Genomic DNA, 15081 nt, shown 5'->3' with positions numbered 1-15081 from the left:
GGCTAGGCGAGGTCTTGTGGTTAGTTTCGAGGGCACAATAGACTTGAGCTCCGCAATTAATTTTTTCACCAGAAGTCATTTGTCGTTTTACGGCGGTTTTTAGAGTGGATCAATACACTAAACTGGGTGGTAAGTTATAACAACTATCCTGGTTTAAAATAATATCTTTAATTAGCCTCTCGTAATAAAATTAAATGAAATAAATTAGTTTAATAAAGCATTTCACGCTTTCATCGCTAAAAATTACACTGTAGGGGCGCTAAAATGACACTAAAAAACGCCGAGACACGTAAACTTAATTTTGAACCGTAGATTACGGATCTGTACACGGTTTTTCTAGGTGAGGTTATTTTCATTACATGAGTATGTATTTTAGTTTTAAGTTTGTTTTGTCAATGAAAAAAAAATCTAACTTTAAGAGGACATTTTTTTTTAATATGGTCGTACATGGCGTATGAGTGACATTTTTTTCTGCTCATATTTTATAAAAAAAAAAATATTACACATTTTCATTTGACTATTCAACACTTTTTTATTTGAGGCAAGTTTTCTCAAGTGGGCCACCCAAATTTGACTTTTCGATTTCCTATATTTCACACTTTTTGAAATATTTCAGCAACCATTTTTTCGAATCTTATCATTTTATGACGGCAATTAGAGAACTTATTGGGCAACAAAATAAAGTGGTGAGTTTGTAAAATTTCGATTCTTCAGTTATAAAAAATTGAATTTTCTTAATCAATTTAATTTTTTACCAACTACTGGAATAAAAAAAATTACTCTACCTTTGATTGACCGACAGCTTTTTACCAAAAAAATTAACCAGGTTTAAAAAAATATAATACAAATGAACTGAAAAGAAATGCAAAACAATAAAATTTTAAAACTTAAGTATCAAATCAAGAATTAGCCAAAAATCGCATGGGATCTTTATGAATTCTTTAAAATTTCTCTACAATTCAGAATATTTACTCTGAAAAAATGGTTTGCAGGTAAAGAACAGGTTTTAATACAAATGGAAAATTTTACAAAACCTTTTTTTTTATTTTATTTTTCTGTTATAATTTAGTTTTTCATATAAATTAAAATATCTTGGGAAAATTACCTAAGCTAGAAAAACGATTACAGATACATATGTACGTGTTTTGGTGTTTCTTGTGTCATTTAAAAGCTTGAGATTTTCCCCACAGTGTAATTAGTACGTGGGTGCATACATATATGAACATATGTATGTATGTATGTACATATAAAATCTTTTGACGTAGAATACGTCTTACCTTAAGGTATGGGGGCTATGTTCAAATGTTGTAGTTGTAATTTTTAGAGCTTCACAAAAACGCTTATTGCACGAGAACTAATAAAGCGATTTCAAAGAAAAGTATGACGTTTCAAAGATAAAATTCCAAACCTGTCGACAGATTCATTTTTGTAAATAACCAATTCGGTGTCTGTCGTAAAAACAACGGTAAACATTGCCTTATTTTGGGGTCAATTTTGAGCCTTTAAAGTGCTCTAGCAACTTATTGTTGGCATATATAACTTTCATTTTCGGGATATAGGTTCTTTGGAGCAGTAGAAATATTATCGGGTACAAATTTTATATAAATTTAACAAATATTGAGCATTTTAAGGCAAAAAATTGTTGAAAAAATTTGCAAATTTTTTTCATTACCAAAATGCTCGAAAACCGCTCGAATGATTTTGTTTTTGTTTTCTTTAATCAAAAATTCAAGAGTTTTCCTTTCGTTTGGTATATGGGAAGTATTGGTTGATATCTTCTATATATGTTTATTTCTGTGTTCGTATGGAAAAGTAGCTTATGTCGAAGGGCTGGATTTAGTATAAATCGGCATTCGCAGCATGCGATTGCAAATGACTCACAGGCACTGAGCCGTTGAACAACGTTTGACAAATAAACGTGCCAGAAATAGTTCCGATACTAGCAAGTCAATATTCTTGTTAAATCTCATCGAAAAATTTCTTGTCGTTTAAAGAATGAAGGGAATGCCGCATTGTACTAAAGCCAGCCTTTCGACATAAGCTACTTTTCCATACGAACACAGATTTTATTCAAATATATGGGCATAAATGATTTTCCATACAAAATCACCTCGTCATCATTTTGCAAACACGTGCATATGTTGGAAGTGTGGGAAGGAGACAAAAAGTATGTATGCGTATGTAATGCGGCTTTTGATAAACAGAGGCGCGCTATTTATAACCTAATCGCAGCGTGTGTACATATGTAAATACATACATACGTACATATGTTGATTGCAGTTAATGTGGATCTGTTTCTATTCTTAGTGTGTGATTTCGTTTTTGACTTGGATATGCTCTTAACCATACCACGTATTCTACGTTTAAATATAGCGGATGTATCTCCGATACAGCCTGCAGACCAAGACGAAGGCGCTGGACTGTTCCTTTTTTCTTTACTTAGCTAGGTACTTACGTGCCCGCCTCCACTCTAAAGGCGCGTCCATGCGATTCATGGTATATGGCTGCCATGGTCCACGCCACGCCAATACCTAGGAAGACATTCACTGCATTACTACCCGTCACATTGCCGATACTCGCATCGGCGGTCTTGTCTTGTATGGCAGCCACTTTGCTGGCGAACGTATCTGAAATTTAATATTCATATTTTGCACATATTTATTTTCGCAATTAAGTACGTAAGCATGTGCATTGCGCTGAACGAGCAAAAATATATTTACCGGGCAAACTGGTGCCGAGCGCCACAAAACAAATCGCTGTAACCGCATCCTTAACGCCGAGCGTACAACCGAAATGCGATGCCACATCACCAATTAGTGCTGTCACCATACCGATGCCACATATCGAAACAACAAAGCATAGATAACCGTTGGCAATATCTGGATATTTATGGCGTTAAAATTGTGAAACAAAAGAAGAAATCCAATTAAGCACAATTACTTAAACACATACAGTGTAATTCGAAAAGCTATTGGGGATTGTTTTTGTGACTTACCTGTTGGGGGTATGAATGCGAAAATAAGTTTCCAGAAGATTGTTAGGAAATGCAAAATGTAATCGAAGCAAGAGGGCGACTGTGGCTCATCATCCTCACCACCTTCGCCATTGCCATCATCATCATCGCCTGAAAATAGAGAAATGAATTATTGAGGAGTCGGCAATTTGCATTAATCGAGTTCCATGTTGAACTTATAGGTGACCTTAAGACGGTCTTACATAATTTATATATGTTGAGTTTTATTTTTTTTTATTTTTTTACCTCGACACTATAAGAACTCATTATGTTGATCAGGATAGATCTACGTTCTATTAATATACTTATGCCTTTTTGATAACCAACGGGATGGCAACGAAATTTTCAGAGTTTCCGAGAAATGATTTTAGAGTTTCGTAGAGGTTTCTTTGAAGGGCAGTTCATAGCGTAGGACATGATTAACCTATTGGTCATAAATGCAGTGGGCTTGTTAGTATTTCTACCGCCCCATGTATGCCCGCATTTGAAAACTCAAAGGGTTTGACGTTAAGTTTTGATCGAAGAGAACCCGAAGCCAGTACTGTTTACATTACACCGGTTAAAGACCTAATTATAAGGATGCCTATACAATTTCCTACCAGAAAAGAACAGGACTAAGGGCTACCACAGGCTGATAATGGTTGGTCTAAAGATGTAGAAAGGAACCGACGCCGGTATCTACTGCGATAACCGATAGGCGGCTTCTATTTGGTTAAATTCAGCTCAAGTATTCTAATTTTTTCAAACCTAGCTGTAATGTTGAATTATCTGGAACATATGGGGCGAAATCCGTTGTGTCAATTCCTGTGCGGACTGCTTCGACAGAAATCTGTTTAAATTCAATTACGAAGTTAATCCGTTTTTGGGTCATTCTAGAAGGGGTGTGAAAAAAATCGTTCGGGAAAAACAGGAACAGACCGAAGGCAGCAATTGGTGACGATTTTATATCAAAATCTAATGTAGACAATGTTTAAGAGGCTAAGAAGCTTTAAGAGAGACAATCGGCCCCCAGTGGTCTGGGAGCGCCAAAACAGCACATTTGCGAGATGGTTAGAAAATGGAAATTGACTATATTTTAGATGAGGTGGATAATTAACTAAAATTCTTCAAGAGTGTTGGTTTTGAAAACACTGAATCTAATTTGTTTTATAACTATGGGAAGAGCCATGCAATAAATAACCTAACTACCCAGTTTGTAAGCAAGAGGGAGATAACTTTTAAGTTTTTTATCCTGTTCTGCCGAATCGATCTGGATGTGGTTTTTGTAAACAAATTTTGAAATAAGTTTTAAATTTTAGTTGTTATGTTTCTAGGGCCAACAATAGTTTCTCAGTAGTTTCTGAAATATTGCATTTTTCTTTGGTCAAAGGAGTGGAACTACTTTGCACCAACGTGCGCCGTGGAGTTATTGGGATTACAACGTTCACTAAAACCTAGGTAAACTGTTTGAAATAAGTTCCAGTTGCTAGAACCTGCTAGTCTTGTATTAATCTTCCAAATCTTCTATCGCAAAAGGTAGTAATCGTGATACAATTTGAATGGAATTGACCGAAGAAATAAAAATTATAGAAAACTGATTTTAATAATGCTTTAAATGCTAAAAAAAATCATAATAAGTAGTGACTATTTTGCTGTTCGGAACAGACTCTGCATTCATTTATCTAATACTTAGATTCTAAGTGCATATGTCTTTCTCCATCAGGATGATATTTTTAGTACACAACTTAATTGAAATTAACATGCTTGCATAACAAAAATAAACATTTCTACTTCCCTGGCCTAAATTTTCTGCTATTTACTTTTATAATAAACACGTCTTACCTGGAGTCACTGTTAACGCATCCGCAAATTGTTCCTTCCATGACGAAGTACCAATCAGAAGTGAGGCATTCGCCCTTTGCACCAATTTATCCACAGTGTTCTGCGAAAGAGGAAAAAATTTAATTAAAACAATACAGCGGATGTTTTTTGTTGAGCTCAATTAATTTTATTCACCTTAAATTCCTTACTCTCCTTGATGCGCAACTCAGCACGCACCACCTCACCCAATTTGGGACGACCCAATAACGCCATCTTATCCTCCTCCGTCAGCTCCTCGGGCGCTTTCTTCTCTGCAGCTTCAATGAGTCCTACCATTTCATCGTCTGTGGAGATGCCACAACAACAACAGCAGCAGCAGTGGGTGTTCGCGCAGACGAAGGAGCATCAATTTTATGCAGCAGAGTGAATAGCAATACATTTTGTTTGTTTTAATAAGGACATAAATAAGTACGAAAAGGTGTGTTACACACAATTAAGACGGAACACATTAAAGAAATAGGGGCATTCACGCAGCTGTATTGCATTCATGTGGAAAATTCTTTGAAAAAGTTTAGTTGAAATTTTATACCCAGTACCTACATATGTATGTAGGTATCAGCCATATCAATAGTATCCCATTTCAAAGTGATATTGTTTGCCACTTATGTTTGTTCGTTTTAAACATTGTGGGAAACTAAAATAAATCCAACAAATTTTCATCCAAATTTCAAACTTTTTTCTTAGAAGTGTTACAGTTTTATATAATAATCCGTTTTAGCATAATAATCCGTTGATGTTTTAGAATAAACGAAATTTATTTTTATATGGAAGAAAACCGCAACAACTGGCTCAAAAAAAAAATCTAAAAACCCAACGGTAATTTTAAGCCACTTCACACTTTATTACACTAAAATTAAATGGGCTATAAAGTTGGGGGCCAATGGTTCTATGAAACTGTGAAGTGGAAATGAAAAATGCAATGTCAGTGAAAATTTAATTTTTTCATTGTATCGTTTCGATAGCTATTCCATTAACATCTAGCAAGTAATTGTTTGCTAAATTATGGCAATGATATTATTTATCACAAGGTGGTGGTTTTGAGAAAAACGCCCAACTCTTCTTTTTCACAGCCACAAAACTTTGTGGAAAAAAGTTTTCACAGTGAAAAAATTTTGATGTGTGATGAAAATGTTTTCACTTCACGTTGTGAGAAAAAAGTTTGAAATTTGGATGAAAATTTGTTGCATTTTTTTTTAGTTTCCTACAAATGTCTTAACTTAATATGCTACCATGAATGCGCCTATGTTAATATTTGAATAAATATATATTTATGTTTTCATGTTAACAGAAAAATTTTGTTATTTATTTTTGTCTAAAGAATGTGACAACGATTTGGTAAACATGTAATCACAACAACAAAAAATGTTAATGCACAAAGACAAACAAAGAAAAGAAGTCAACAAGTTCACTCACTCATTGCTTTTGATTGACTTGTTGCAATATTAGCGAAAAGCCAACACGAAAAGCCGATCCAGCTGACAGATAAACACATTTACAAATGTATGAATGCAAATTTCAAGCTCAATAAAAACAACACAAAAAAAAAGAAAACAAATGGCTCCAAATAGAATTCAGTCGTGGGTACTTACACGTTGAGGCATGCAACATGGCATTTTACTTCTACACACACACAGACAGTATACATACCATGTGTACATATAAAAGTACACATCTTCAATATACATACAATACAAAGGATAATTACATAGCGGAAGAAATTCGTAGGCAAATAATCATGCAGAGACAGAGTGTGACGGCTAGCAAGGTGTGCGGGAGAGTAGCAAGCGAGGATGGAGCAGCGGCAAGCGGCACTATGTAGAATGTTTGACATTAAAAAGTTTTGTCAACATTTGAAGCCGCATGTAATTGGATTGCATGCTCAAGCACTTATTAAGGCAGAGAAAAGATACGCTTTTTTGTTATTATTTATTTAATATACTCTTTTTTATTTAGTATTTGAATTAAAATGAAAAGTTTTGTTTAGTGTCCGACCAAACATTTAGGCTCGGCTTGGGTAATCGAATAGTTAGACCTATTAGTTTTCGGTCGTTTATAGATCATAATAATAAAATTATTGTAAATATTAATAAGTTTAAAAGTTTATACTGAGAGACTCTGATATTTACCAAATTTAGTTTTATTAATAAAAAAGGGGTGAAAAAAATTGATCTCCAGCTTCTCCAGCTTAATTTTTGATAAATAGCACAAATATTTGTTTAAAATACTAAACCACGAAAACATCCTTCTAGATTAGGGCTGCCATACGTTCTGGCTTTCCAGGATTTGTCCTGGTTTGAGAAAAATGTCCTGGTTTCCTGGTCCACATCTAAATTGTGTTGCTTTTTTTTTTACTGAAGTTCAATGCAGACGCCAATTTAATTTTTGGCAGATTGGTGGCTAAGAATTCGCGTTGACAAAGTAGTTGCGTTCCCTAACTCGCAAGAAGTTGCAAGTATTTCCAGGAATTTACCAGAAAGCGTTCCCGTACTCGGTTCTCTGGCAAAGTAGGTGAAAAATGAAAGAGTAAAATCGGTACTCTCTTTGTCAGAAGTTGCAAGATTTTACCCGAAGAATTTTTGCTGGTAAAATCTGGTAAAGTATCAAACCATCAGCTGTTCAAACGCTTTGAAAGTTGAATAAGCAAAAACAAAAGTACATCTGAATTTTCACCCTTTAAATATATCATATGAAATATGATGTTTTTCTTTAAGTATTTTTGTTAATTTGCTTGTGTATTTGCATATAATTTAGCAGTTTGCCAAATGATAAAAAGCTGCTATGCAAACAAAAAATGGCGTCCACGGTTTATTTGACAGTTTTACCAGTTTTTACCTGAAAAGCGTTCGCGTACTTTTTGGTTTTTTTCTCTTTCTCTGAGGGCAAATTTGCTTTTTGGCAGTTTTGCTGGTTTTATCCAGAAAATTTGAGGAACGAAACTAGTGTTTACGTGTTCATTTTATTTTTTTTTTAATATTCACATCGTTTTTCAAGTAAAATTTATTTGGGTCTTTTTCTATATCAATCAGAGTTTTGAACGCGCTCGGGTATAAAAAAATTACAACAGAACAAAGGATCCCGTAGAGCAAAGAACTTATTTTGAATGCTGCGAATAGTATGCAAAAACATACTCAAATTGAGTTTAGCAAGCATACACGCTTTTTATGAAGTCTCCGGGTTTGTGTGAAAATCTTATGGAAAATTAAATTTTTCTGGTAAGTTCGAGCGTCGAAGCTTAAATCCAAACAACTATTTACTTATTTGACCAGCAACGTTGCGAAAACTTTAAATTGTTTATGTGCAAAGTGTTTTATGCTACAATCATTATTTTATACTAAAAAAAAAAAAACAAAACGAATAAACTGTGTTGCCTTAAAACTATAATGTACTATGCCGTACAGTCTTATCCATATTTAATGCTCTTTTTTGTTGATTTATAGCTTTCCTTAGTTATACATTCAAACAAAATTTAGTTGTTGCTGACACTAATCACGGACATTTTTAAAACCATTTCGACGAAAAGTTTAGGGTATTTATATATACTAAAATGTGTTTGTATGTATGTAAATATAATTTGATTTACTTTTATTTTTCTTGCTGTTAAGTGCACAACAGACGAAACTAATTTCAGTTGGTTAAGTTTCATTAAAATGGGAAACACAAATAAACACGAACAAATTGGGCGGAAAATCAAAAATGAAAAATTTTAATTGCAAATTGTGGTTGTCGGTTAAGCTACGAAATTCGTATAGCATGAAATTTACTTACAAAATTTTGATGAAGTTTTGATTGTACAAGGCAAGTGCAAATCGAATCAAAAAGATTACAGTGGTACAGTTCGTTGATAGAAGTTTGTTTTTGGTTTTTGTTTTTGTTTTTTTTTTTTAATTTTAATAATAATTGATTTTCATTTCAGTTGTGTGTAGGATAGCATTGCAGTTTTGTTGATCGTTGTAATTGTTTTTACCAAAAGTTTATTTACACGTTTTTTTTAACGAAATATTTTTGTTTTGTAAAAATGTAAACAGAAAGTAAACATTCAAATTAAAACATCACATTTATATTTCGTTTACAATTTACATCGTTTTTTTGTTTTATTTTTCAAATGCAAATTGTTGTGGCAAGCGAAAAGGGAAGAAAAAGCAGCAGCGATTGTGGATAGAAGCCGCAGAAGCCGGATGAGGTAAGATGTAATAAATTGTTTTTTTTTTTTGGTTTTTTTGCATATGTATGCGTAACGTTGGCATAATGTCATTTGTTGTTGTTTATGTCGACAAAATAATGGTGATAATAAGCAGTTAACGATGACATCCGTTGTTTAATGTAGTTTAAGGAATTTATAGTTGTCGCACGTTATTTGCAATTCAGTCGGCGTTGCGAAAATGGAGGCGTTCACACAACGAAGAATGTGTCCAATATAATTTTGAAATACAGCAATTTAATAGAAATTCAAAAATAAAACGCTTGCGCAAATTTCGTGTGTAAAATTTCACATTTACATGCGTTGATAATACAAATTTCATTCCATTTACGAAGTAATTCTACATTTCAGTAAATTTTCCTATACACTGGATCCGCTTATTGCGCGGTCTTTTTGCACGGCTTTTTTCAATAGCTCCCTTTTTACTTCATACTTTTTTACGCGTTCTTCTTGTCATCAGAAACGCCAAGAAGAACGCGCACAAAAACTTTCAGCAATATGTGGAAAATTAGTTTCATATGTACAGAAATAAACCAATTTAAATATATGCGTAAAATTAAAAAAAAAAATACCAGAGACTCATGATTTTTGTTTAATGCTGACAAGGAATCACAGCCGCCAATTCTTTTGCTTCGGCCTAATTTTGTTCTTAACGTAGAGCTTTCTAATGCCCCGAATAACCGCGTAAAAAGAGAATCAAGTGTAAGATTTGATATTACTACTACAGAATTAGTCACAATAGCTTTACTCCGAAATTGTACGGCACGCATCTGTGCATGCACATTAGGGTGGTCCAACATAAGGAAAGTCGGAATCGCCCTAGGATTGTTATATAAAGATTTTTTATTTATCTCCCCATTGCATTTTTTTTAGCATTTTTTAGGGCGGACCTATAAAATATAGTTACTAAGAAAAAATGGTAAAAGAAATAACTGGAAATCTCCTGAAGAGAAAAAAAGTTTTTCGGTAGAAAAATATTGATTTCCAACAATTCTATACAATTTCTACGAAAAGTTATTTTTCCCCATATAAAATACATGCAGAATTTTGAACTTTTTGAGCTACCTCTACATATATTTTGATTAAAAACTAAAAAAATAGTGGTATATTTTTTCGGTGTGGAACAATCTTAGGGGGTGAGAGCATAAAAACCCCGACTTTACTTTTTTTTTTTACATGAATTTTTGCACCACCCTAATGTGCATACATATATTTTGTATTCAATTACATAAATATTTAGGCCAAGAATATTTTTGACTGATTTTTTAAATAAAATTCATTAAAGCGCAATTTTCTTTTTTATAAATTAACATAAAATAAAGAAATTCGTACAAAACAGCTCTAAAGTTGCACACCGATTTACCAAACAATGTTTGCATGTCTACATTAGGATGCCACACGAAACAAAACAAAAAAATCATTGCTTCGCCAAGCGAATCCTATATATTTTGCATATTTTTTTATATGTATTGTATAAAGCAAAAAATGTCATGTTGCCATGTTGGGAAAATTGTTTTTCTCAGGTTCATCTCAATTTGCAGTCCAAGGCGAAAGATGAATTTGAGAATGATGTTGGATATCGACTTGAGAACTACAAAAAAATATAAGATTGAGCTGAGTTGGAGAATGAGTTGAGAACTATGAATTTCTCCAAGGTTGGGTATAGCAATACTGTAAACAAGACCAAACTGATCAAAGCACGCGTCAGATCCAAAGGTAATGTTTCCTCAATCTCTAGATATATACCGATTCTCAATGAACGCACGGGATTCTTGGGACCTGTGAGGCTGCTGACTACACTCATCTCGTGGCTTAAACGCTTGACTACGGTTGAAATACATACAAGTGGGTCTGATTTGACAAAAATGAGACGGATATACAATTGTTTGTGCATCTGTCCCGCATTTGTTACGAATAGTTGGGAGACTGTCAGAGAAAAAAGCCCTTGGAAAAGAAACTGTGAGCTATATTTTTAGATAGGGCGTAATTTTTTCGAGACTAAAATTTTTAAAATAGTTAATGTACTCGTTAATGTCTCCAACATTCAGTTTCAAAATAATGCATTGAATAAAAAAGAAAATTATTCGTTTCAGCGAATGAAATAAGACGACGAGACATGAAAAGCAAAATCTAAGTTAAACAAAATTTATGAAATAAATGTTGCGGTCCTCCAAGATAGATACAATTCATCTGAGAGAATGAGAATAGGAAAAAAGCGTACGTGTAATATGTATGCAATTCTAAGTGGAAAAAATAAAGGACGGAAGTGTGATACCAAAAACACAATGAAGTACCTATTTATATGTGTATGTGTGTATATATAGAAACCACAAATGGCGTCATTATTCATAACTATTCATTAACTAAAACTTTACGTGCTATACTATAAGACTACATATTTACTTGAAAGGCCATGAGCGCCGCTTATTGGATATTTTTACTTTCTATTATGGTGCTTCCTATGCATTCTTTAAATGTATGTATGTTTAAAAGCAGTTAACAGCACTACTAAGCATTTAGATCGTATACTTTGATAAAAAAAAAAATAAATGGAAAATTAAAAAAATAGCAAAGCTGAAGCTTAGATAAAGCACAAAAAATATTTTCTTAGCAGGAGAGTACTTATTAGGTACAACGCAGTATAGATGGTACATCTGTTTCTTTATTGAATTTATAAATTTATAAAATATTTAGTTACATTCGTTAGGGGGTACTCAAATCAGCATTGGCAGAAGCAGTAAGCAATATATAATACATAGATATGCATATACAGTGGGCATTAATAATTGTGCATATTTTCAATATATTAAATAAGTTAACTTTCAAAAAATTTCAGACATTTCAAAAAAAAATTTCAAAAACTCGGTGTGTTTTAAAAAAGTCAATTATATGTTGTGGTTAGGAAAAAACTCATTTTTACTATAGTATGATACTAGAATATAACGATTTTTATGAGCATAAATGACAAAATATTACTAATAATAAAGAATGCACATTATGTTTGAGCTCTGCCTTTCTGTACAAAAATTATATTTCCCATATGCATTTTTTATTATTAATGGCAAAGATAAGTAAATGTGTAATACGAATAATAAAATATGTACTAACAGAAATATATATGTAGTGATAATAATTGTAAATGATGATAGCATTATGGACAAGTTTTAATAACTTTCAATTAACCCCATGAATTACGCGATAAGATTAACACAACAACAAATTGATATTTAAGTAGAACTGTAAATAGTTATTTTGCTTAACGTTTTTTTTTACATAAATATTATTTGTCAATGAGTCTTTATAAGTAGTTTCACAAATAATTAAAAAGCATAACAAAATAGTTATTATCCATATGTATGTATGTATGTAAGTAGATAGTACCAAAAGAGAAGACAGTAAACAACATTGTTTATTACATACCGAGAAACTTGTTAAGAAACTTAAGTGCTTCCGTTTTAATGCTATTATCTGCGTGAATAATGAATAATAGAAGGGCGGTAGGAATAATACTTGATTTAAGTTTTGTTGTTGATGATTTAATTATCAAGAAAATCACTTTATGATTTATATAGGATTTATATATGTATGTATATATGTGTATGAAAAGATTTAGAGAATTTCAGAAATGTTGTTTTATTTTTGTATGTATGTATAAGAATGCCGGATGGTTTTTGTCAGAGCTGTGAATGCTTATAATAATTTGTTAAATAATTAGTTTGTTGCTATGCACTTTGAAAGTTGTTGATTGATTATTTCTGATTATCTTCAGATATTAGCGCCATTTTCCTGCAAGATAGGTAGCACGGTTTCAAAATTCGTATTTTTGCAAAAATGTAAATTTTATTGCGGTTTTCGGCAGAATATTCGTTCAGTGAAAATGTTTTTATAGGAAGATTGTTGTTTAAGGCGGCACACCCTAAAAATTGGGACTTTCAATGTCCTATCATGGCAGGATTAAAATATATATAGTACTATAGGTCTCGAAAGACAATAAGTATTTCTGAGATTGTTTTATCCATAAAATTCTATGTATTCAATTTTTATATTTGGCCGAAACGTAGAAATTTGACTGCTACGTATGGATACGTATCCATCCAGCCAAGATTCGCATACACTTCTGTGTACCAAATTATGCGCGCTTTAATACGCAACGACTTTGAGAAGCTGCAGTTGGAACAGATATCGAACAGTGTGTAAAAATTTTCCGGGATGCGAACATATGCTGCGAAATAGTGATGTAATACAATTTAGAATTGTACCTATTCTTTAGCCTCGAAAATTTGAAACTTGAAGGTCCTTTTGAACCGTAGCCAAATATATTTTATTTCATTAGGTTTAGCTTCAACTGCCCGAGAAATTCTTTCCAAGGCGTTTTTTAATAGAAAAGATTTAAGTCCCAAAATAGATGTGGTATCGAAGAGAGAGGCAGTCCACCAAATATCAAAAATGTATGCACATAAAAATACATAATTACTTTTTAGGCACGTTTACATACCTTTTAGGTAAATTTGTTCGGCAAATAGGTAAAAAATGAAAATTAAATTTTCAGCAGTAGTGCGAAAAATACTTTTATGACGCAGTCTGCCCACGGTGGGCAGGAAGCAAAGATAGGTTGCATAAAAATGTCGACAAAAACTGAAAGCAGGGTTGTATTTGTTGATGTTTTTAGGTTAAGAATCCCTTTGAATTGAAATCCTAGCTGCTCCTGTTTTAAAGATATCAAGATTTTACATAGTTATGATAGGACCGACTTTTGCGAAAGAGAAAAACATCCTTGTGCATTAAATATTCAACAATGTATGTGTGAGTAAATGTGTGTATATATATTATGTGAAAATATAAGTTTATGTAAGTTTTTAGCCGGTTTCAATCGTTTCCAAGGCGCACCACGTAGAGGCAACTTACTTTGCACCTCTTTGTTCTTTTTTTGGTTTTATTTTTTATATTTTTTTCTTGCTTTATTTTTTTATATTTGTTTTTTGTTTCCTTTTATTTTTTTTGTTGGCTTACCATATAATATAGTCACACATTTTAGTATTTAAATATTTTATTATTTAGTTAAGTTTTTATATATGCTGGAAGGAAAATGTCATTACAGTTTTCTTCAGGCGACTCACAAAAGTTGGTTTATCAATCATATTTATTTTGAATCTATCCCAGAATTTAATGAATTCCCTATGAACTGACTTCCCGGCCTGCTCGGACCATAATCCTAAACCATCGTTATTCAAGAATGAAATAGATTGCTTTAAATGTTTAAGGATAAAATGGATTTTGACAGTTTGAGAAATTCCAGTACTTTTCAAAGCTGTGCGGAGTTCGTTAAGATTTTTATCAAAATTACTAAGATCCGCTTGTTTTGCGGAAAACCATGTATTCACGATTTTGCTCATGGCTTTGAACGAGGCAATATATTTGGAATGTTCGACATTTTTTTGTATGTGGAAGACACTGTCAGCAAAAAGTAAATAATTTCAAAAAATCAACGAATATTTCTGGGAACTTCAGACTTGCACTTTACTAATTGGCTCAAAAGCTACATTTTAAACATTTTTCTAAAAGATCTGATTAGAAATTGTGATCAGATGAAAGTGTCTCCGAGCCAATGATTTTGTACGGCACGGTACTTATAAGTAATCTAGGTTTCACAAAAAAAAAAATAAATACAAGGTGACATTAAAATATCAGTCATTTTTTTCGTTGCTGTGAGCTTGTTTCAAAACTTCTGGCTTTTGCTATAATTGTAAAACTCTGTGCATGTCATTTTAACGTATTTAGGTACATACTTATATTAATCATCAACTATTGCTTATGCAAAACGTGCTACATTTAAAAAAAAAAATCGCATATGAAAGAGCACCAACCCAACTCGTAATAATTTAAGTATACAAATTTTAGTATTTAGTATAGAAATTGAATAACTCAGTGAGAGGGGAGACCAGTATTTGCATGTATGTATTTATAAAAAAAAATATTTATTGGTTCAAAAATGGTGGGTAGGCACTGTGGC

The 15081-nt window shown here is 32.6% G+C and overlaps 1 protein-coding gene across 1 annotated transcript in view; it reads right to left on the bottom strand.

Annotated features, from left to right (window-relative positions):
- Positions 1-15081, bottom strand: part of LOC118737684 (sodium/calcium exchanger 3) — a 102186-nt gene that overhangs the window by 7480 nt on the left and 79625 nt on the right. Inside the window, exons 3-7 of the mRNA XM_036468378.1 lie at positions 5009-5157; positions 4835-4934; positions 2996-3124; positions 2721-2879; positions 2456-2627 (exon numbers count right to left, since the gene is read on the bottom strand). Of these exons, the coding sequence (XP_036324271.1) occupies positions 2456-2627; positions 2721-2879; positions 2996-3124; positions 4835-4934; positions 5009-5157 (709 nt within the window). The remainder of the gene's footprint in view (positions 1-2455; positions 2628-2720; positions 2880-2995; positions 3125-4834; positions 4935-5008; positions 5158-15081) is intronic.

The sequence above is a fragment of the Rhagoletis pomonella genome, unplaced genomic scaffold (assembly GCF_013731165.1).
Source record: "Rhagoletis pomonella isolate Grant_MI unplaced genomic scaffold, Rhpom_1.0 Rhpom_scaffold_00004, whole genome shotgun sequence".
In the NCBI taxonomy this organism is placed as follows: domain Eukaryota; kingdom Metazoa; phylum Arthropoda; class Insecta; order Diptera; family Tephritidae; genus Rhagoletis; species Rhagoletis pomonella.
This window is presented reverse-complemented; position numbering and strand designations above follow the sequence as displayed.